The 17,730-nt window shown below is 49.7% G+C and overlaps 1 protein-coding gene and 1 pseudogene across 1 annotated transcript in view; one reads left to right on the top strand and one right to left on the bottom strand.

Annotated features, from left to right (window-relative positions):
* Positions 1–17,730, bottom strand: part of MCAM (melanoma cell adhesion molecule) — a 43,004-nt gene that overhangs the window by 12,001 nt on the left and 13,273 nt on the right. Inside the window, exons 2-9 of the mRNA XM_066639416.1 lie at positions 12,210–12,331; positions 9,180–9,390; positions 8,169–8,233; positions 7,347–7,434; positions 6,474–6,656; positions 5,531–5,655; positions 4,251–4,401; positions 1,796–1,914 (exon numbers count right to left, since the gene is read on the bottom strand). Coding sequence (XP_066495513.1) covers positions 1,796–1,914; positions 4,251–4,401; positions 5,531–5,655; positions 6,474–6,656; positions 7,347–7,434; positions 8,169–8,233; positions 9,180–9,390; positions 12,210–12,331 — 1,064 coding nt within the window. The remainder of the gene's footprint in view (positions 1–1,795; positions 1,915–4,250; positions 4,402–5,530; positions 5,656–6,473; positions 6,657–7,346; positions 7,435–8,168; positions 8,234–9,179; positions 9,391–12,209; positions 12,332–17,730) is intronic.
* On the top strand, positions 1,364–1,483 carry LOC136662576 (5S ribosomal RNA; annotated as a pseudogene).

Here is a 17,730-nt window from a genome sequence, read left to right as displayed (position 1 = left end):
GCAAAGGAATAATCCCCATTATCTGCATGGTTGGCCCTGGGCTAACCGCTTCATCTCCCAGCCTCAGGGTTCTTCATCTGTAAACAGCAGTATAAATTGGTTGCCTTTGTGCAGGTCTGCTGGACCCACAGAAAGTAGCCTACCTCCACAGAACCTTGCTGCCTTCATTCAGTACCCCATGAATGTGTGATGCTGCCAGCTACTGAGTCAGACCACTGGTCCATCTAGCTTAGTGTCCCCTACTCTGACCGGCAGCAGTTCTCCAGGGTTTCAGACAAGGGTCTTTTTCTTGCCCTACCTAGAGACGGTACCAGGGACTGAAGATGGGATCTCAGACATGCAAAGGATCTGTGTCACTACTGAGCTTGAGGTCCAGTAATCATAAGAACATAAGAACAGCCCCACTGGATCAGGCCATAGGCCCATCCAGTCCAGCTTCCTGTATCTCACAGCGGCCCACCAAATGCCCCAGGGAGCACACCAGAGAACAAGAGACCTGCAAGGCTTCTTGGGAATTGTAGTTAAGAACATAAGAACAGCCCCACTGGATTAGGCCATAGGCCCATCTAGTCCAGCTTCCTGTATCTCACAGCGGCCCACCAAATGCCCCAGGGAGCACACCAGATAACAAGAGATCTCATCCTGGTGCCCTCCCTTGCATCTGGCATTCTGACATAACCCATTTCTAAAATCAGGAGGTTGCACATACACATCATGGCTTGTACCCCGTAATGGATTTTTCCTCCAGAAACTTGTCCAATCCCCTTTTAAAGGCATCCAGGCCAGATGCTGTCACCACATCCTGTGGCAAGGAGTTCCACAGACCGACCACACGCTGAATAAAGAAATATTTTCTTCTGTCTGTCCTAACCCGCCCAACACTCAATTTTAGTGGATGTCCCCTGGTTCTGGTATTATGTGAGAGTGTAAAGAGCATCTCCCTATCCACTCTGTCCATCCCCTGCATAATTTTGTATGTCTCAATCACGTCCCCCCTCAGGCATCTCTTTTCTAGGCTGAAGAGGCCCAAACGCCGTAGCCTTTCCTCATAAGGAAGGTGCCCCAGCCCAGGAATCATCTCAGTCGCTCTCTTTTGCACCTTTTCAATTTCCACTATGTCCTTTTTGTGATGCAGCGACCAGAACTGGACACAATACTCCAGGTGTGGCCTTACCATCAAACCAAACACAAGTACATTTTACAAATCCTCAAACCAAACACAAAAGGCTGGTTCTTGGAGTATTGTCAAATGCCAGGGGTGAGCAGTCTGCACCCTAATCTGTTCCAGGCCTCTCCTGGTGCTTCATGCAAAGGCCTGGAACTTTCCTGGTCAAGATGGACAGGGTAGCAGCGACATTTGAACTACAGCAGCAACTGTTACCTTGCAAGTGCCTGATCTCATCTGATCTCGGAAGCTAAGCAGGGTCAGGCCTGGTTAGTACTTGGATGGGAGACCGCCTGGGAATACCGGGGGCTGTAGGCTTATACCATGATCTCGGAAGCTAAGCAGGGTCAGGCCTGGTTAGTACTTGGATGGGAGACCGCCTGGGAATACCGGGGGCTGTAGGCTTATACCATAGTCTTCCGAGACTGAAGGTTGCCAACCTATAACCTACTGAACTACAGATGGTTTGGCCCCTGAGCAGCATGGATAGAGTGTGCATCCCTTCCAAACAGACGACCGCAGATATCCCGGCCACAAGGAATGTGATCGGTTAGTCAACTAGTCAACAGCTAGGAGGTCTTGTCAGCTAAACAGCCCTCTTGCACAACCAGCAGCCTTAAACAAAAATACCTTTTGCCACTGGAACTCCAGGTGCTTGGAGCCTTCGGCGTGACAGGTAAGGGTCAAATTGTCCCCTCGATGCAGCGGGTGTCTGGTCTGCTCCCGAGTAATATTGGGCCCATCAATGTCTACGGGAGAGAAATGATGGGTCTGAGATCTTTCCCACACACCTGCCTTCAAATCTTGTTAGATGGTGTCCCAAAGCAATACCGAGATCCAGCTACTGTTTCCAAGCACACTGATGTTTGGACCAAGCTGCCATCCTCCTCTAACTGTCAAATAAATATCTGCTTTGCATCTATGCCTGATCAAGATCCTGCAGTTCAAAAGCTCACATACAATATAAAGTCAATTCTCTCTGCACTTGGATTTGCTTTCTGTGGATTCATTTATCCGCAGGGGAAGACCTGCCATCTGCTTCTCAGTATTTGTAGGGTGTTCTTGGCTATCAGTGGTCTCCGCACCATCCATGAGCTCCCTGAAGCGATCTGCATCAACCAGAAGCCAATGGAGCAAGGCAGTGGAAACCTTCTAAATGGTGCCCGCGACTAGCACGGAGCCCTTTAAAATGGTTGGGGGAAGCTACAGAATGCCAGTGGGTAGCTATCCCACCATGCACCTGTGTGACTCAAGTCTTCCAATTGGCCACTACTGTGGGAGGGGAACTCTGAAGACCTCACCTCTGCAACACGGCTGACTGAACTGGCCAAGTTCTCCCCACACAGAAATGGGAGCCTGTCCCATGAATGACAAGTGTCAACATGCAGATGACTGGGTCCACTCTCACCTGATAAAGCAGACTTTGGGGGGAGCATATATAAACAGGTAGATGCCTCAATATTAGAAAGAAGCAAATATGTACTTGGGTCATGTCAGAAGTTTGGGAAATGTGGGGTTAAACTGAGACAAGACTGTAGAAAATTCGACAAATTTCCTGGGATCTCAATTTGCTGGGATTCCAAATGCGAAAAGCGCCACTTCCTTCCCAAGGGAAGGGCAGCTTGGAAGGTCCATTCCTGAAGAACAGGTTGGCAAAGATGACCCACCTCTGCCCCCCCTACTGCCCTGCTGCTATCACTCAAGCCTTATGCACCCATTCTCACTCTCTCGGGAGGTTCCAGATTCTCTGACAACAATGCTTAATCAACTTGTTCACTAAAGCATTCCAAACATTATGACTAGTTAAGAAAATTGGTTATAGAATGTAACATTGATTGGTCCCTGATTAATCTGTCAGCAGATTTTTGCTTTAAAGTGTTGCTATATGGCAAATGCCATCTTGGAAGAGGCATTCCCTCCTGTCTGAGGGAAAGCCTCTTCCGCTCTCCCTTAGTTTTTTTCTGATATTCATTTCTCCTCGTTCACAGCTTTAAACCAAGTGACTAATCAGCTAAAACTCATTCAAGTGATATGAGTCCCGTTTCTTGAACTCGAACTTGAAAGGCACATTCCATTTCCTTTTTTTTCTTTTTTAAAAATAAACTATAAACATAAAATACATAAACAAATACATAAACAATACTCTAATGGTGTAGCAAGAGCGAAGTCAAAAAATTCTAACTACTTATATTTTATATATATAAAGTCTAAACATTGTTATTCTATATTATTATCTAATCCTTTACAACCAATCTTCAAATCCATAATACATTAAATTATTATTTTCTCTCCGTTTCAAAAAGTCAATAAATGGTTTCCAATTTTTCAAGAAAATTATTCAATTTCAATTATTAGAAAGATTTAAAACTGATAAAAAAATTACATGGCTTGGAAGAGGAAGAGTCAATATTGGAGAAACAACTAAGATCAGATGAGCAAGTAATATCTAAAATATATAAATTGCTTTTGAAATTTGAAACAGAAGATGAACAGGTCAAAGAATGCATGATCCAGTGGGCGAAAAATGTGGGACATGAACTCTCAATGGACAGATGGGAGAAACTATGGATAAAACAGATAAAATTTACTCTGAATGTTAACATTAAGGAAAACATATATAAGATGATTTATCGATGGTACGTGACACCAAGTAAACTAGCCAAAATGTATGAAAGTATGTCCAATAGTTGTTGGAAATGTAAGAAACAAGAGGGAACCTTTTACCACGTGTGGTGGGCGTGTTCAAAAGTAAAAAAAATATTGGTTACAAATTCATGCACAGATACAGTTAGTTGATCTTAAAAACAAATGTACAGTTGAAGCCAGAAGTATTTTTATTAGGTATGACAGATGAATATGTGGAAAGAAAAAATGAAGTTTTATTTTTGTATATGATAAGCGCTGCCAGAATACTCTATGCTCAATATTGGAAGACTATAAACATACCCTCGATAGAAGAATGGTGGACAAAGCTTATGAACTTTGCAGAGATGGACAAACTAACAACTTAAGGAGAACGCAACAAAAAACTTCTTGGCACATTCCATTTCCAAACACCCCCCACCAGTTCCCTAGTTCCACTTACAGTTCACATAGAGATTCACTTCGGCCGTTAGAATTTCAGTGGACTGCGAGTCAAATGCTTGACACTGGTAGACGTCGCTGTTCTCTTTCTTGACATCTTCCAAGAACAGCTCCCCGGTGAAGACACCAGGGCTGTCCACTTCATGCCCCCCCTTCAGGGCCCAAGACAGAGAAGAGAAAGAAGGTTAACAAGACTCACTGACACAGAGCACGTCCTCCCTGGCTTTAAATGCACCCTTGATCTGCAGAATGATGCAGATCCTAGTCCTCATGACTGGGATCTGAAGATGAGGTGGGGCTTTGCCTATAGGGCAGGGTCTGCAAAACAAAGAGGGGATGTGTTTGAAAATATATGGGCCTTATTTGTGGATTACAGTGGATCCTACTTCTCTGTAGGTTCAGCACCTGTGGATCTGAGCATCGATCTTGGGGTGGTGGTGGACAGGTCGATGAAAGTGTCGACCCAATGTGCAGTGGCAGTGAAGAAGGCCAATTCTATGCCTGGGATCATTAGAAAAGGTATTGAGAACAAAATGGCTAGTATTATAATGCCGTTGTACAAATCAGTGGTAAGGCCACACCTGGAGTATTGTGTCCAGTTCTGGTCGCCGCATCTCAAAAAAGACATAGTGGAAATGGAAAAGGTGCAAAAGAGAGTGACTAAGATGATTACGGGGCTGGGGCACCTTCCTTGAAAGGCTGAGGAAAGGCTACAGTGTTTGGGCCTCTTCAGCCTAGAAAAGAGATGCCTGAAGGGGGACATGATTGAGACATACAAAATTATGCAGGGGATGGACAGAGTGGATAGGGAGATGCTCTTTACACTCTCACATAACACCAGAACCAGGGGACATCCGCTAAAATTGAGTGTTGGAGGGTTAGAACAGACAAAAGAAAATATTTCTTTACTCAGCGTGTGGTTGGTCTGTGGAACTCCTTGCCACAGGATGTGGTGACGGCATCTGGCCTGGATGCCTTTAAAAGGGGATTGGACAAGTTTCTGGAGGAAAAATCCATTACGGGGTACAAGCCATGATGTGTATGCGCAACCTCCTGATTTTAGAAATGGGCTATGTCAGAATGCCAGATGCAAGGGAGGGCACCAGGTTGCAGGTCTCTTGTTATCTGGTGTGCTCCTTGGGGCATTTGGTGGGCCGCTGTGAGATCCAGGAAGCTGCACTAGATGGGCCTATGGCCTGATCCAGTGGGGCTGTTCTGATGTTCTTACCAGCGACTACCAGCTGCATTGGAGACGGCTTCCTTCAGAAATGACACACTCACCGTCCTGTAGAAGGTGTATAGAGGCGGGGGGTTCCCATCAGCTTCACAGAACAGGGTCACGTTATCCCCTTCCTTCACTTCCCCAGTGGGTGACCGGATTTCCAAAGTGATGTTCTCAGAGGGGTCTGCAAGGAAAGGCAGAGAGAAGAGTCTCTCATTTAGCTTTCTCAAGCTCTGCCTCCTCTACCTTCCTGTGGAGATGTGCCTAGTCCAGGCAGCAGCTGTTTCTCCTCAGGCTGATGATCTATCATTTTCAAATGGCACTTTCAGGGCTGTTTTGCAGACTACGCGTTTTTAGGAGGTGCACAAAAGGGTGTCAAGTGTATGAAGGGCCACATAGCAACAGGTGCGCAAGCATCACCTCAGCTATGTGTGGTTGAAACCAAAACCGTGCTGCAACACCATTAGGTTAGCACAATGGGGTCAGCAGGATTGATGTCACCCAGTGTAGAGGGAAGGGGGGTGAAATGAGGCAGATAGAGGGCAACAATGGCTGGAAAGATCTCCAGAACCCAGATCTACCAGGCTTTCCAACACAGATCCCAGTTCTACCTTCCAGGTAGACCTGGTCTCTCAGTCAGAGTTGGCCTTCATTTGTTCCCCAGGGCCAGGGGTCCACAGAGCTACCTGTTGGGGGGGGGGGGTGATGCTCCACCACCCACCGGCACAGCAGCCACTTCCTTGACTGAAGTGCAGCTGAGTTTTTCTTCTTGGGGTGGCAGGGAGATCACCAGGCCTACTGGAGCCAAAGGTTTCCACTTGGCTTGTCAGCTCTGGTTAGCTTTTATGGTACGGTGTACCCAGCTCAATCCACAAATTCTACTGAAACAGTTGCTCTTTTGGGGCACTGGGGGGACCAACCATCCAGGTCTCTGGGACAAGATGCTTAGACTTCCCCCCCCAACCTATGCGCCCACCCTCATCCTCTCCGATGCAGCCTTACAATGGACATTTATCCCGAAGCTCTCAGACTCAATGGTCTTGTTGACTCCCATCACGTTGTAGTTGACCTGGCAGCGGTAAAGGGCTTTGCGGTCCTCTTTGGTGACCTGCGCCAACAGTATACTGCGGATCGTCACCAGCCCGCTGGACTCCTTGGTGATTAGGGAGCGGATGTTGACACCAGCTGTGAGAGGGAAGAGAAAAGGCAAGGGGGTGAAATGGGGCAGTCTGTGTTCCAAATGACAGGCTCTGGCAGAAAAGCAGGTGGAAAAGTTCTTGTAAAGCCCCTCTGGAGGAGGGCGGCACAGCAAAAGATTCTGAAGGGCCATCTACAAATGGCTCTCCCTGGGCCTCTGAAGGCCTCCTGGAGCCCTTAGTAAGGCACTTCCCAGAAAGACGAAGGAGAAAGGGAAGCCCTCCCAGAAAGGACCGTGTGCAGACACCTTCCAGAAGGCTCTTCCAGTCACATCTGGGAGATCGTTTGAGGGCTTTCCGCATCCGTGGGTTCAGTATCCACAGAGGGGGCATTTGGGAACAGATCCCCCATGGATACTGAGTGCCCACTGCGTACCAAAAAGTTGGATCTGTATACAGTAAAGAAATGAATTAATGGCATAAGATGTCTTCATTTCTATTATTTATTGTTACGGATAATTAAAAACCTAGAAGTAAAACTAGTACTGGAAGGAAAACCAAACCAGTGAAAGGTGCAAGACCATCACAGAAGCTCCAAGCCTGGGGTTGGGGTGTGTTGCTTTCTCCATGAGCTCCACTGCCCCAGATCTTCTTATTAACCCTTCGTTGATGCCCTGCAACTCCTATGGCATCACAGCCCATCACCCCAGAACTCAGGCTCTGTTTGTTAGAGACGTACCATGTTCATTGTGCTCCAGAAGGCCGTCGTTCTTGTACCACGCAATGGTTGGTTCCGGGTAGCCATTTCGACTGACGCACGCAGCAATCTGAGAGTCAGACAGACACAGAATCAAGCACTCCATAATCTCAGGAGTTTAAAACCCACCAATTTACTGTTAGGTGGGGGGTTCAAATCCCAGGCATTTTGCTCTGTTCAAAGACCAACCACCTGTTCTCCCACACTCTCCAGGCACCTGCACAATCCACACTCAACACCCCATCAGTATTCTCTCTCAATTCACACTCACCCTCAAGAGTGAGGCAATGCTTAAACTAGCACTTTCCTCTCCCCCAAAAGGCACAGTCCAGGGCCAAGACAAAGTGTCCCTCCCTGTCTCTAACTCTCAATTTGCACGTGGCAAATCTGGGGGGATATTTCAAGGGCAGAGTCAAACTCGAGGTCAGGGGACTGTGAAACTAACCAAGGGCCCAGTGATCTTCCTGTTGGCAGCTGGAAATAGCACTGGGCAGCAAGTGAATGTTGTCCACCCCCCTCCACAAGTTAAACACACCCCAAATAAGGACAGGGATTTTGGCCCCCATTTCCATCCCACCTTCCCACCCCCCAATTCCTGCCTCGACTCGCGCTGGACCAATCAAATTCAGTACCTCTCCTGATTCTGAAGGCATCCAAATGTTTACAAGCTTGCATGGTCTAAAAACTTGCAAGGTTTACAGCTTTTAAATGAACGGAGAGATTCGCAGCAGGGGAAGCCTGTGCCAGAGATCAAATCCAGCTCTGGGAGGAACAACTGGAGATGTGCTAAACACAGATTCTTACTTCTTGAATGTCGGGTGATGCTGTCAGGCGCCGATCTGTGTCCAACTCAGGAGCCCCTGGGGCCTCTAGGAAAGAAAGTGCCCAGGCCTGGGGTTAGAGCTGAGGTGGAGGGAGTGTAGGAAAAAGACCCTGCATTGTATCGCCCAATGCTCTCCAATTGTCACAATACACAGATGAATGAAAAGCAGCCTCTGCCCCAGTCCAAGAGTTCCCCCACCTCTCAACAGGGAAAAATATGGGACCAGGGCTGGCTTTAAGCCAATTGGGCCCCACACCTAACAGCCCCCTACGATATGATAATCTACCATAGTCTTGCCCAATGCATACAACACACATTGCGGTGGACACCTAACACCATGTTGCAGGTTTTCTAGAGGACAGCAATGACTTTAATTACCTTCTGAATTCTTACAAAGTCAGTAGAGGTATAAAGTCTAGAATTGATGTTATTTATATCTTGAAGCTTCTACAGACCTTTGCAGTAAACCTGGGGCCTTGCAAAAATGATTTCCAATTAGGTCCCACAGTTCCTAAGGCTGGCCCTGTGCGAGACCCAACCAGAACTATTGACAGAGAGAAGGGCAGGAATGCTCAGAAAGAGACAGGAAGGGGGTCTGAGGGTGACACTCTAAAAAAAAAAGCACAGGGGAGATACTGGCAAACAGCACTGGGAGGGAACGTGATTCCGGCTGGAATAGGATTTTTCCCGTTTGATACAAGGGAAGTCACCAGAGTGCCTCTTTGCCCTGTTCAGTGGGGGATCAGCAATCCAGAATGTGTTCCCCAGTCACTCCTTGTGATCCATGGTTGCTTAACCATGGCTCCCAGTTAGGAGAAACTGGTTGGGCAGGTCTCTTGTTATCTGGTTGCTCCCTGGGGCATTTGGTGGGCCGCTGTGAGATATAGGAAGCTGGCCTAGATGGGCCTATGGCCTGATCCAGTGAGGCTGTTCTTATGAGAGTAAAGGTTCTGAAACATATGCGACAGGATCGGGACCCTGGGGTCACTCACTGAAGACGTGCAGTTCACTCCGGTTCTCGCCAACGCCAGCGCCACCTGCCCCCACTTGGCACACATACGTCTTGGCATCCTGCAGCACCACGTTCTCGATGGCCAGGGCCAGCTCCTCGGTGAGGTTCACCCGGCCCCTGAACTCAGACTCATCAATATGAACTGTGCCTCGGAACATGGAGATGATCTTCTTCCGGTCATTTTTGTCCATCTGAAACAGCCAGGAGAAATGGCGATAAAAATGGGATTACCAGAGCGTGGAGTAGAAGTCAGCATTTAGAGGGTCCAGGGCCAAATGTGCCCCGGAAAGGTATTGAGAACCAAAGGGCTAATATTATAATGCCGTTGTACAAACCGATGGTAAGGCCACACCTGGAGTATTGTGTCCAGTTCTGCTCGCTGCATCTCAAAAAGGATATAGTGGAAATGGAAAAGGCGCAAAAGAGAATGACTAAAATGATTACTGGGCTGGGGCACCTTCCTTATGAGGAAAGGCTATGGCGATTGGGCCTCTTCAGCCTAGAAAAGAGACGCCTGAGGGGGGACATGATTGAGACATACAAAATTATGCAGGGGAAGGATAAAGTGGATAGTGAGATGCTCTTTTCTCTCTCACATAACACCAGAACCAGGGGACATCCACTCAAATTGAGTGTTGGGAGGGTTAGGACAGACAAAAGAAAATATTTCTTTACTCAGCGTGTGGTTGGTCTGTGGAACTCCTTGCCACAGGATGTGGTGACGGCATCTGGCCTGGATGCCTTTAAAAGGGGATTGGACAAGTTTCTGGAGGAAAAATCCATTACAGGGTACAAGCCATGATGTGTATGCGCAACCTCCTGATTTTAGAAATGGGCTATGTCAGAATGCCAGATGCAGGGGAGGGCACCAGGATGAGGTCTCTTGTTATCTGGTGTGCTCCCTGGGGCATTTGGTGGGCCGCTGTGAGATCCAGGAAGCTGGACTAGATGGGCCTATGGCCTGATCCAGTGGGGCTGTTCTTACGTTCTTAACTACAATTCCCAGGAAGCCTTGCAGGTCTCTTGTTATCTAGTGTGCTCCCTGGGGCATTTGGTGGGCCGCTGTGAAATACAGGAAGCTGGACTAGATGGGCCTATGGCCTGATCCAGTGGGGCTGTTCTTATGTTCTTATGCCCACCTTAGCCAATCAGAGCCAAGTGCGAAAATGTATTTTAAAAACATACAAAGAATTTTACGGGGTCAAGTGCTAGGCTTTTGAGATGGGGTCAGCTATAGTTTTCCAGTGGGTCTGCATTTAAACTAGCCAAAATCTGAAGTCTACCTGAACCCAGATGAGCTGTGAGCACCATTTCCCTCCTAGAGTGACTGTCTGGTGGGCAAACGGCCACACGGGGGCGGTGTGGGACTACCTTGGAAAAAAGTCCAAGAGCCTTGATATTGCCTGGAGTTCTAAATAAATTTGGCTTCTTTTATACGAACCTATATCACATTGTTATAGGGGCCTTTGCTCTAAACTAAAATGCCCCACACTGTAGCCTCTCTTTCCCTTACATCCTGCAGCTCCAAATCCCTGGCCAGTCCAAGTTAGGAAAATGGGTAAAGATTATAAATTGTTATTGCACCAGCATCCACTAGAGAAGGACATGCGGTCTTCAGAAGCTACACAGAACTGTATGAAGAACACACCTGGCTGAAACCAATACAACCACTGAACATTTTAACACAGTGGTTCTGAAACTTTGTACCTTGTCCTCTGCACTGGGTCGCAACCTGATGCTCACTTTTGCACCGTAAAGCATTACTGGGAACACAGGAGGCTGCTTCTGGGTCACACTGGGCCCACGACCCACTTCATTGGCCTCTATGGGTCACACAATGTCTTGCAGAAGCAAACAACAAGCAAACCAGAAGTTTCCAGTTGCTTCCACAGGGCATTCTGGGGGCTGTGAAGGCCAATGGAGTGGGCAGCGGGCACAAAAAGTGACCTCATCAGGTCATGACCCAGTCTGAGAAACACTGTTTGAATAGCTTCAAGCTGCGTACAAAAACTCCTGATGTGGCATAGTCCTGCCCAAAGGACATAACCCTCCAGAGACCAGGATGGCAGGAGTGGTCAGGCAGTGTTGAAAGGATATTGAGTCCGGTGGGAAAGGAAAATCAGGGGGCAGCAGGACATAGTGGTTACAGTGAGGCTCCAATGATAGGGGAAAGTTCAGCTGAGAAGATGGGATTTTAAAAGGAGGCCAAGACCAAGGGTCTCAGGATGACTAGACAACCACAAATGGGCAGGCACAGGAGCAAGGTCAGAAACCAGCCAGGTAGTCTGCCGGATGCAGAGATAGGTATTACTCCCAAGCTTCCACAAACCCTTTGAAAAGACAAGTTATGCCCCAGGAAAGCACAGGCATAAGAACATAAGAACATAAGAAGAGCCCCACTGGATCAGGCCATAGGCCCACCTAGTCCAGCTTCCTGTATCTCACAGTGGCCCACCAAATGCCCCAGGGAGCACATCAGATAACAAGAGACCTGCATCCTGGTGCCCTTCCTTGCATCTGGCATTCTGACATAGCCCATTTCTAAAATCAGGAGGTTGCGCATACACATCATGGCTTGTACCCCGTAATGGATTTTTCCTCCAGAAACTTGTCCAATCCCCTTTTAAAGGCATCCAGGCCAGTCGCCATCACCACATCCTGCAGCAAGGAGTTCCACAGACCAACCACACGCTGAGTAAAGAAATATTTTCTTTTGTCTATTCTAACCCTCCCAACACTCAGTTTGAGTGGATGTCCCCTGGTTCTGGTGTTATGTGAGAGTGTAAAGAGCATCTCCCTATCCACTCTGTCTATCCCCTGCATAATTTTGTATGTCTCAATCATGTCCCCCCTCAAGCGTCTCTTTTCTAGGTTGAAGAGGCCCAAACGCCATAGCCTTTCCTCATAAGGAAGGTGCCCCAGCCCAGTAATCATCTTAGTCGCCCAACAGCCCCCCATTCCCTCCCCAACGGCTGCCAGGAGCTCTCCTAAACTCTCCTTTTCAACTTACATAAAACCAGTTCACGTAGGTGACATTCTCCGGGGTGGAGAAGCTGCAGGTGATGACGGCCTTCTTCCCAACCTCCGCCTCCACCACGCTCGTCGTCGAGACTTCCACTTTGCCATCCGCTCCTGCAAGACCAAGAAACAAGTCAGCGGGGACCTACAGCCGCCTTGGAAAGTTCTCCCTCCTTTGCTAACTCCTGCTCTGTTGGGTCAGGGAAGGGCCTCCTGAAACAGCTGGTGCACCTGCGCACAGTCCTGCATGATATTCTTGCAGCCTGCTGGCAACTGCTGTGGTTATAAACCAAGGAGGGTTGTCAGAGGGACTCTTAAAAAGCCTCACATCCTGGAACTTTTTCTCATTCTCAACAGTCCAAAATGAACATCAGTACTAGTATCTCTGAGATACTTTGATAATGGAGGTCTAGTATTGGATTAAATAAAACACGTACTGATCTTGTCTGGTCTCAGAAGCTAAGCAGGGTCAGGCCTGGTTAGTACTTGAATGGGAGACTGCCTGGGAATACCGAGTGCTGTAGGCTTATACCATGATCTTGGAAGCTAAGCAGGGTCAGGCCTGGTTAGTACTTGGATGGGAGACCACCTGGGAATACCGGGTGCTGTAGGCTTTTTATACCATAGTCTTTCGAGACTGAAGGTTGCCAACCAGTACTTTGACCTGCTTAGGACTGAAATACTTCAGGAACAAAATGCTTAATCTGCTGCCATGACTGGTTGGACGGGACAGTATCCGTGTCAACTCTGTGTTTACCAGTTGTGCTTCAAACATCATTTTCACTGTGGGAAAGTGGCAGAAAAATTAAACATCTACTCTTTTCTCATCGTGCACATCCAGGCATACGCAGCAGAGCCCAGGCGGGGCAGAGGCTGGGGCTGGAAAGCCTGTGGGATCTCTCACAAGTATCCAGCCATTTCGCCCAACAGCAAGTGCCAGGACTCCCTGGGGGAAGCGGTGGCACAAACACAGAAGTGAAGAGCTTGGCGTTGTTTGAAAGACACTGCACTGCACGAGCATCTTACACACCACAATAAACGTGCTGGCCTGTCTTGCTTGTTTTTGCAGCAACAGATGGTGCCCAGTTAGCCCCCTGGAAGTCGGTATGAACAGACACACAGTTTACAGTCTTTGCGTACTGAAAAAAAAACCCACACGGTGTGTGAAAGAGGAAAAAAGCCTCCCGTCATTTATGAGGCATAAAAGGCAAAGTGCCCCTGGGCATGGGCAGAGCGCCTACGTGAGCAACAGCCAAAATGGGCATCCTCCACGTTCTTTTCTTGAACACCAAAACGTGAAGAAGCCTGTATCGCACCAAGAGCCTCCTGCCAATGTTTTATTTGCAAGTTTTTGTCGTCGCTGTTGTACGGTATCTGTCAACAAGCTTCCCTCTTCGCAACACGCTGGGACAAAACCTAGAAGGCGGCAACGCAATTTGTTTCCAAGAGGCCCATCAGAATGCAGGGCCTTGCCTGCTCCGCCTTCCGCAGACGGGGACACGTGTGCCTCCCGCCAGGTGCGCCGGAACTGGGTGGAAATCCGTCCTATCGGCACTGAGCCACTTCGTTTTGGCCTTGTTATTGGGGGGGCGGGGGAGAGATGGCAGCTGCGTTCCCTTCAAGGCACACACACACAGGCCACTGTTTCCATCAACCCCAGGAAGAGGAAACCGGGATACCCAACCAAGTGACTTTCCAGATGCCGTTTGCATGGAACAGGTGGGGGATTGGGAGACGAGGGCCCCCCACACAAGGAGGCTCTTATTCAAAAGCAGGCGGTGGGCAGCACTGCCAGGCCTCTCCAGTTACCCCCGCCCCGCCCCATCCACCTCCTGGTCGAGCCGTCCCCGTCCAATTGTTCTGCAATGACATCAGAGTTCCCCCAGCAAACTGTCAGTCTCAGCGGGCGTACCATAGGGGAGGTGGGAATATTGTACCGTCTTTCTGAGTTGCTTTTGGCTGCTGGGACAAGACCACCAACACCACCCCCATCCTGAAAGGAAATCCCAAATGGTTTCTGGCACCGATCTTTGCTTTATCTGAACCAGCAGATTGGGGGACGGGGACACAGGTGTTGTTCCACTGTGCTCTTGCGCTCTGCTGTAACCATTCATGAAACAGGAAGCAAGAGAGGCCGCTTGGCAAGGAAGAGGTGCTCAAGATGGTCCTGGAGAGCTCGGCTGGATTGGACCAAACTTGGCAAGCTTAATCCAAACTTCTGGTCTCAGCAACAGCCAGTCAGATATTCAAGGAGTTCCCCAGCCAGGGCACGAGAACTGGTGACTCTCTCCTGTTAGACTCCAGCACCAAGGTAGATTGCCCCTGTAGGTGGAGGGTTGTTTTACCAACTGCAGCTAGCTGCCACCGATAGAACGGGCCATTGGTAGAACCTCCACAAGCCAGCCTAATCGACAAGGTAAAACAGAAGCCACCAAGGAGACACCGGGGAAGAGGCTGCCACCGCATTCACCACGCCCAGAGGTACGGTGACCAGCAGTAAATCTGGCCAAGAGCAGGGAAAAGCCTCCAGCAGGCTCCACCACACCAGCAACGCACCAGCCTAAATTCACAGCACGGCCCCTTCACAGCCATGTCCGCTCTCCGTTGTTTAAGTCGCAAAAACACTCACCAACTAGATGGGACTATGCATGGAAAATGGGGACGAGGCGACGGGCGGGGAAAGTGTGCTCCCTTCTCACCCGGGCACAGTACTCGGCCTTTCATTTAGAAACCATCAAAGAGTAACTCAAACTCATTTGTCGCCCCCCTGCCTCGAAAGGTGGCACCACCCAGCAGCCATCCAAGCTGGGACCCTGCGGCAGAGAGACACCCAAATGGGCACACGAGGGAAGCTGGACTTCTGTACTACTTGCACCTAGAGACAACCTACTTGTAGAACCAGGAGGCTGTATATACCCATCACGGCTTGTAACGTTTGATGGACTTTTCTTCCATAAAATTGTCTAATCCCCTTTCAAAGACATCTAGGCCAGGTGTCATCACCACATCCTGTGGCAAGGAGTTCCGCAGATTAATTACGCAGTCCGTCAGAGAGCCTCCCTGTAACTGTCAGAGAGGGACTGAAGACCCAACATGGGCAGCCCGGCGTGAATTCAAGCTGCAAAACAAGCCTACGCCGTGTCCTACAAGCCCTTGGAGGTCTCTTGCCTGAGCACTGCAAGGGCAGAGAGAAAACGGAGAGTTTGCTTAAGTGATCTGCATGAAACCAGATATCAGAAGAGAGAGGGGGAGGGAGCCAGAGCTGAGCTGACAATTCAGGTATTCTTCCCACCCTCCTTGCCCACACACCCCCCCCCCACCCCAAACATCTCAAAAGGAGTCACAGAGGACTGAACAGAAGCTTGCAGGTGGCCTGGCGGCTGGGCCTGTTCCCGGCTCTGCACGGGTAATGGAGCTTCTGGCTGGACTCCAGAGGAGAAGTAATGGGTTGAATCGATACAGTGCTGTTCCGTTAGGATTGGGCCCAGGGGAGCTGAGACAGGAGAGGGGAGGGTAAAAACATGACATCAACAAGGTAACCTGAACTGCAGGAGGAGGGTCCCATCCACCCCAGGCAATAGGGCACAGACCTAGAGGGACCGTGGTCCAAAAAGAAGTCCCTTTTCCTTCCAAGGCTGGACGTGGGCAAGCAGAAGAGTCCGGCCAAAAGGGTAAGCAGAAGACCTCCACATCCCCACAGGACAACCACAGTCCCAGGATGAAAGCCTGCCCTCTCTGTACGGAAATCCCAAGGAAACCTTCACCCCAAACTCACTCCAGGTGGCTTGACCTGAAGTCGCTCCTAGCAGGAGCCAACTCAGGAAGAGAATGGCCTCACTCCAAAGCCATGAGCAGCTTTTGCGCCTGGGATCAGGCAAGTGGTGTGCATGAAGTGGAGGCAGCAGCAGGAAAAGCCGGCCCCCACGTTCTGGTGTGCAAACAGAGCGGCTGAGCAAACAGGCAAGCAGGCCTCACAGTGCAGGGGCTGGAGCTGTTGGCAGAGAACTGAGCAAAGACTCCCTCTGTTCTGTGCGCTGAGTGAGGGCCTCAGCCGGGGTCACCCGCCAGGCTGAGAAAGGCCACTCCGCACAGTCTGCAGCCCCAGAGGACCTCCTGGCGAACCCGCTTCTGGCCCAGGATGCAATCCACCCGGGCAGTGGCATAGCTAGAGGGGGTGCAGAGCGCTGTTTTGCAGGGAGCCACTGGTTGGCAACCCTTCAGTCTCGAAAGACTATGGTATAAGCCTACAGCACCCGGTATTCCAGGCAGTCTCCCATCCAAGTACCAACCAGGCCTGACCCTGCTTAGCTTCCGTGATCAGACAAGATCGGGAGATAGTGTTCAGTATAGGGAGATGGTTGGCAGCCTTGAGTCTCGAAAGACTATGGTATAAGCCTACAGCACCCGGTATTCCCAGGCGGTCTCCCATCCAAGTTCTAACCAGGCCTGACCCTGCTTAGCTTCCAAGATCAGACGAGATCGGCACACTGCAGCGTGCAAGTGGCCCTTCCCCTTCGGAGCAAAACAGAGGCACACACCTGGCTCCAAAGGGGAGGGGCTGCTTGCATGCTGTGGTGAGAATCCCTGCAAAACTTAGTGCTTTGCCCCCGCCCAGCTATGCCACTGCACCTGGACATCTCCTGCACAAGCCCTGCTGGAACAAACTAGAGGCAGCTGTGCTTGTGTCCACGGGCCTTACGGAGGTCGTATTATCATCACCACCTATATTTAGACACCTCTTTGCAGCAAAAAGAGACCTGCGCAAAGCAGTTTACTTGGCAAACATGAATAAGCGAACACTCCCCCATCCCGAAAGTGTTCACGATCTCACGCATGCAGAATGAATGGGGGAGGGCAGTGGTTGGAGAGTCAGGATCTTGGCCATGCTGGTTTTTACACAGGGTCGGTCCCAAGCACCCTCTCCCGCGTTCATTCCACGGAAGTAAGTGACAAGAATTTCACCCAGCTCTTTCTCCGAGGACCTGGGTTTACGCAGCTGTTGCATCTTCCCAACGGCCCTTGTCAGTAGGCTGGACAAGAAGATCAAGACCAGCCCAAGGTGGTGCTGCAGACCAGGGGTGTCAACTGTAAGGCCTGCAGGCCAGGCGTGGCCTCCGTGTCCCAGCACTGCCCTTTCAGCAATGCCACTTCTGCTGATTTCTGGTCATCACCTGCTTAATCGCTTCCTGCTCAATGATGTCACTGCCAACCCTAAACAGGCACCATGAGCACCATTCAGCTCACTAGATGAAATGAGCTTGAATCACCTGCTGTAGACCTCTCGGCCACAGGGGGACCTGAATAAGACCAGCGTTGCATTATGGTGGCTCTCGTACATTCTCCAAGGAAGGTTACAGACTCGGAGAGCTGAGCGACCCCCCACCCCCACCCCCATCCCAATCAAGCAGGGAAGAGGAGGCAGGAAGCTATTACCAACCCACAAATGAAGCCAGAGCACCAGCCTGTTACCAGGCAGGCTTAATGGAGCGGAAACAGAGGAGATGAGCCCCCAA

The sequence above is a fragment of the Tiliqua scincoides genome, chromosome 11 (genome assembly GCF_035046505.1).
Source record: "Tiliqua scincoides isolate rTilSci1 chromosome 11, rTilSci1.hap2, whole genome shotgun sequence".
Taxonomy (NCBI): domain Eukaryota; kingdom Metazoa; phylum Chordata; class Lepidosauria; order Squamata; family Scincidae; genus Tiliqua; species Tiliqua scincoides.
The sequence above is the reverse complement of the archived record's forward strand: the minus strand, read 5'-3'. Positions and strand labels throughout refer to the sequence as shown.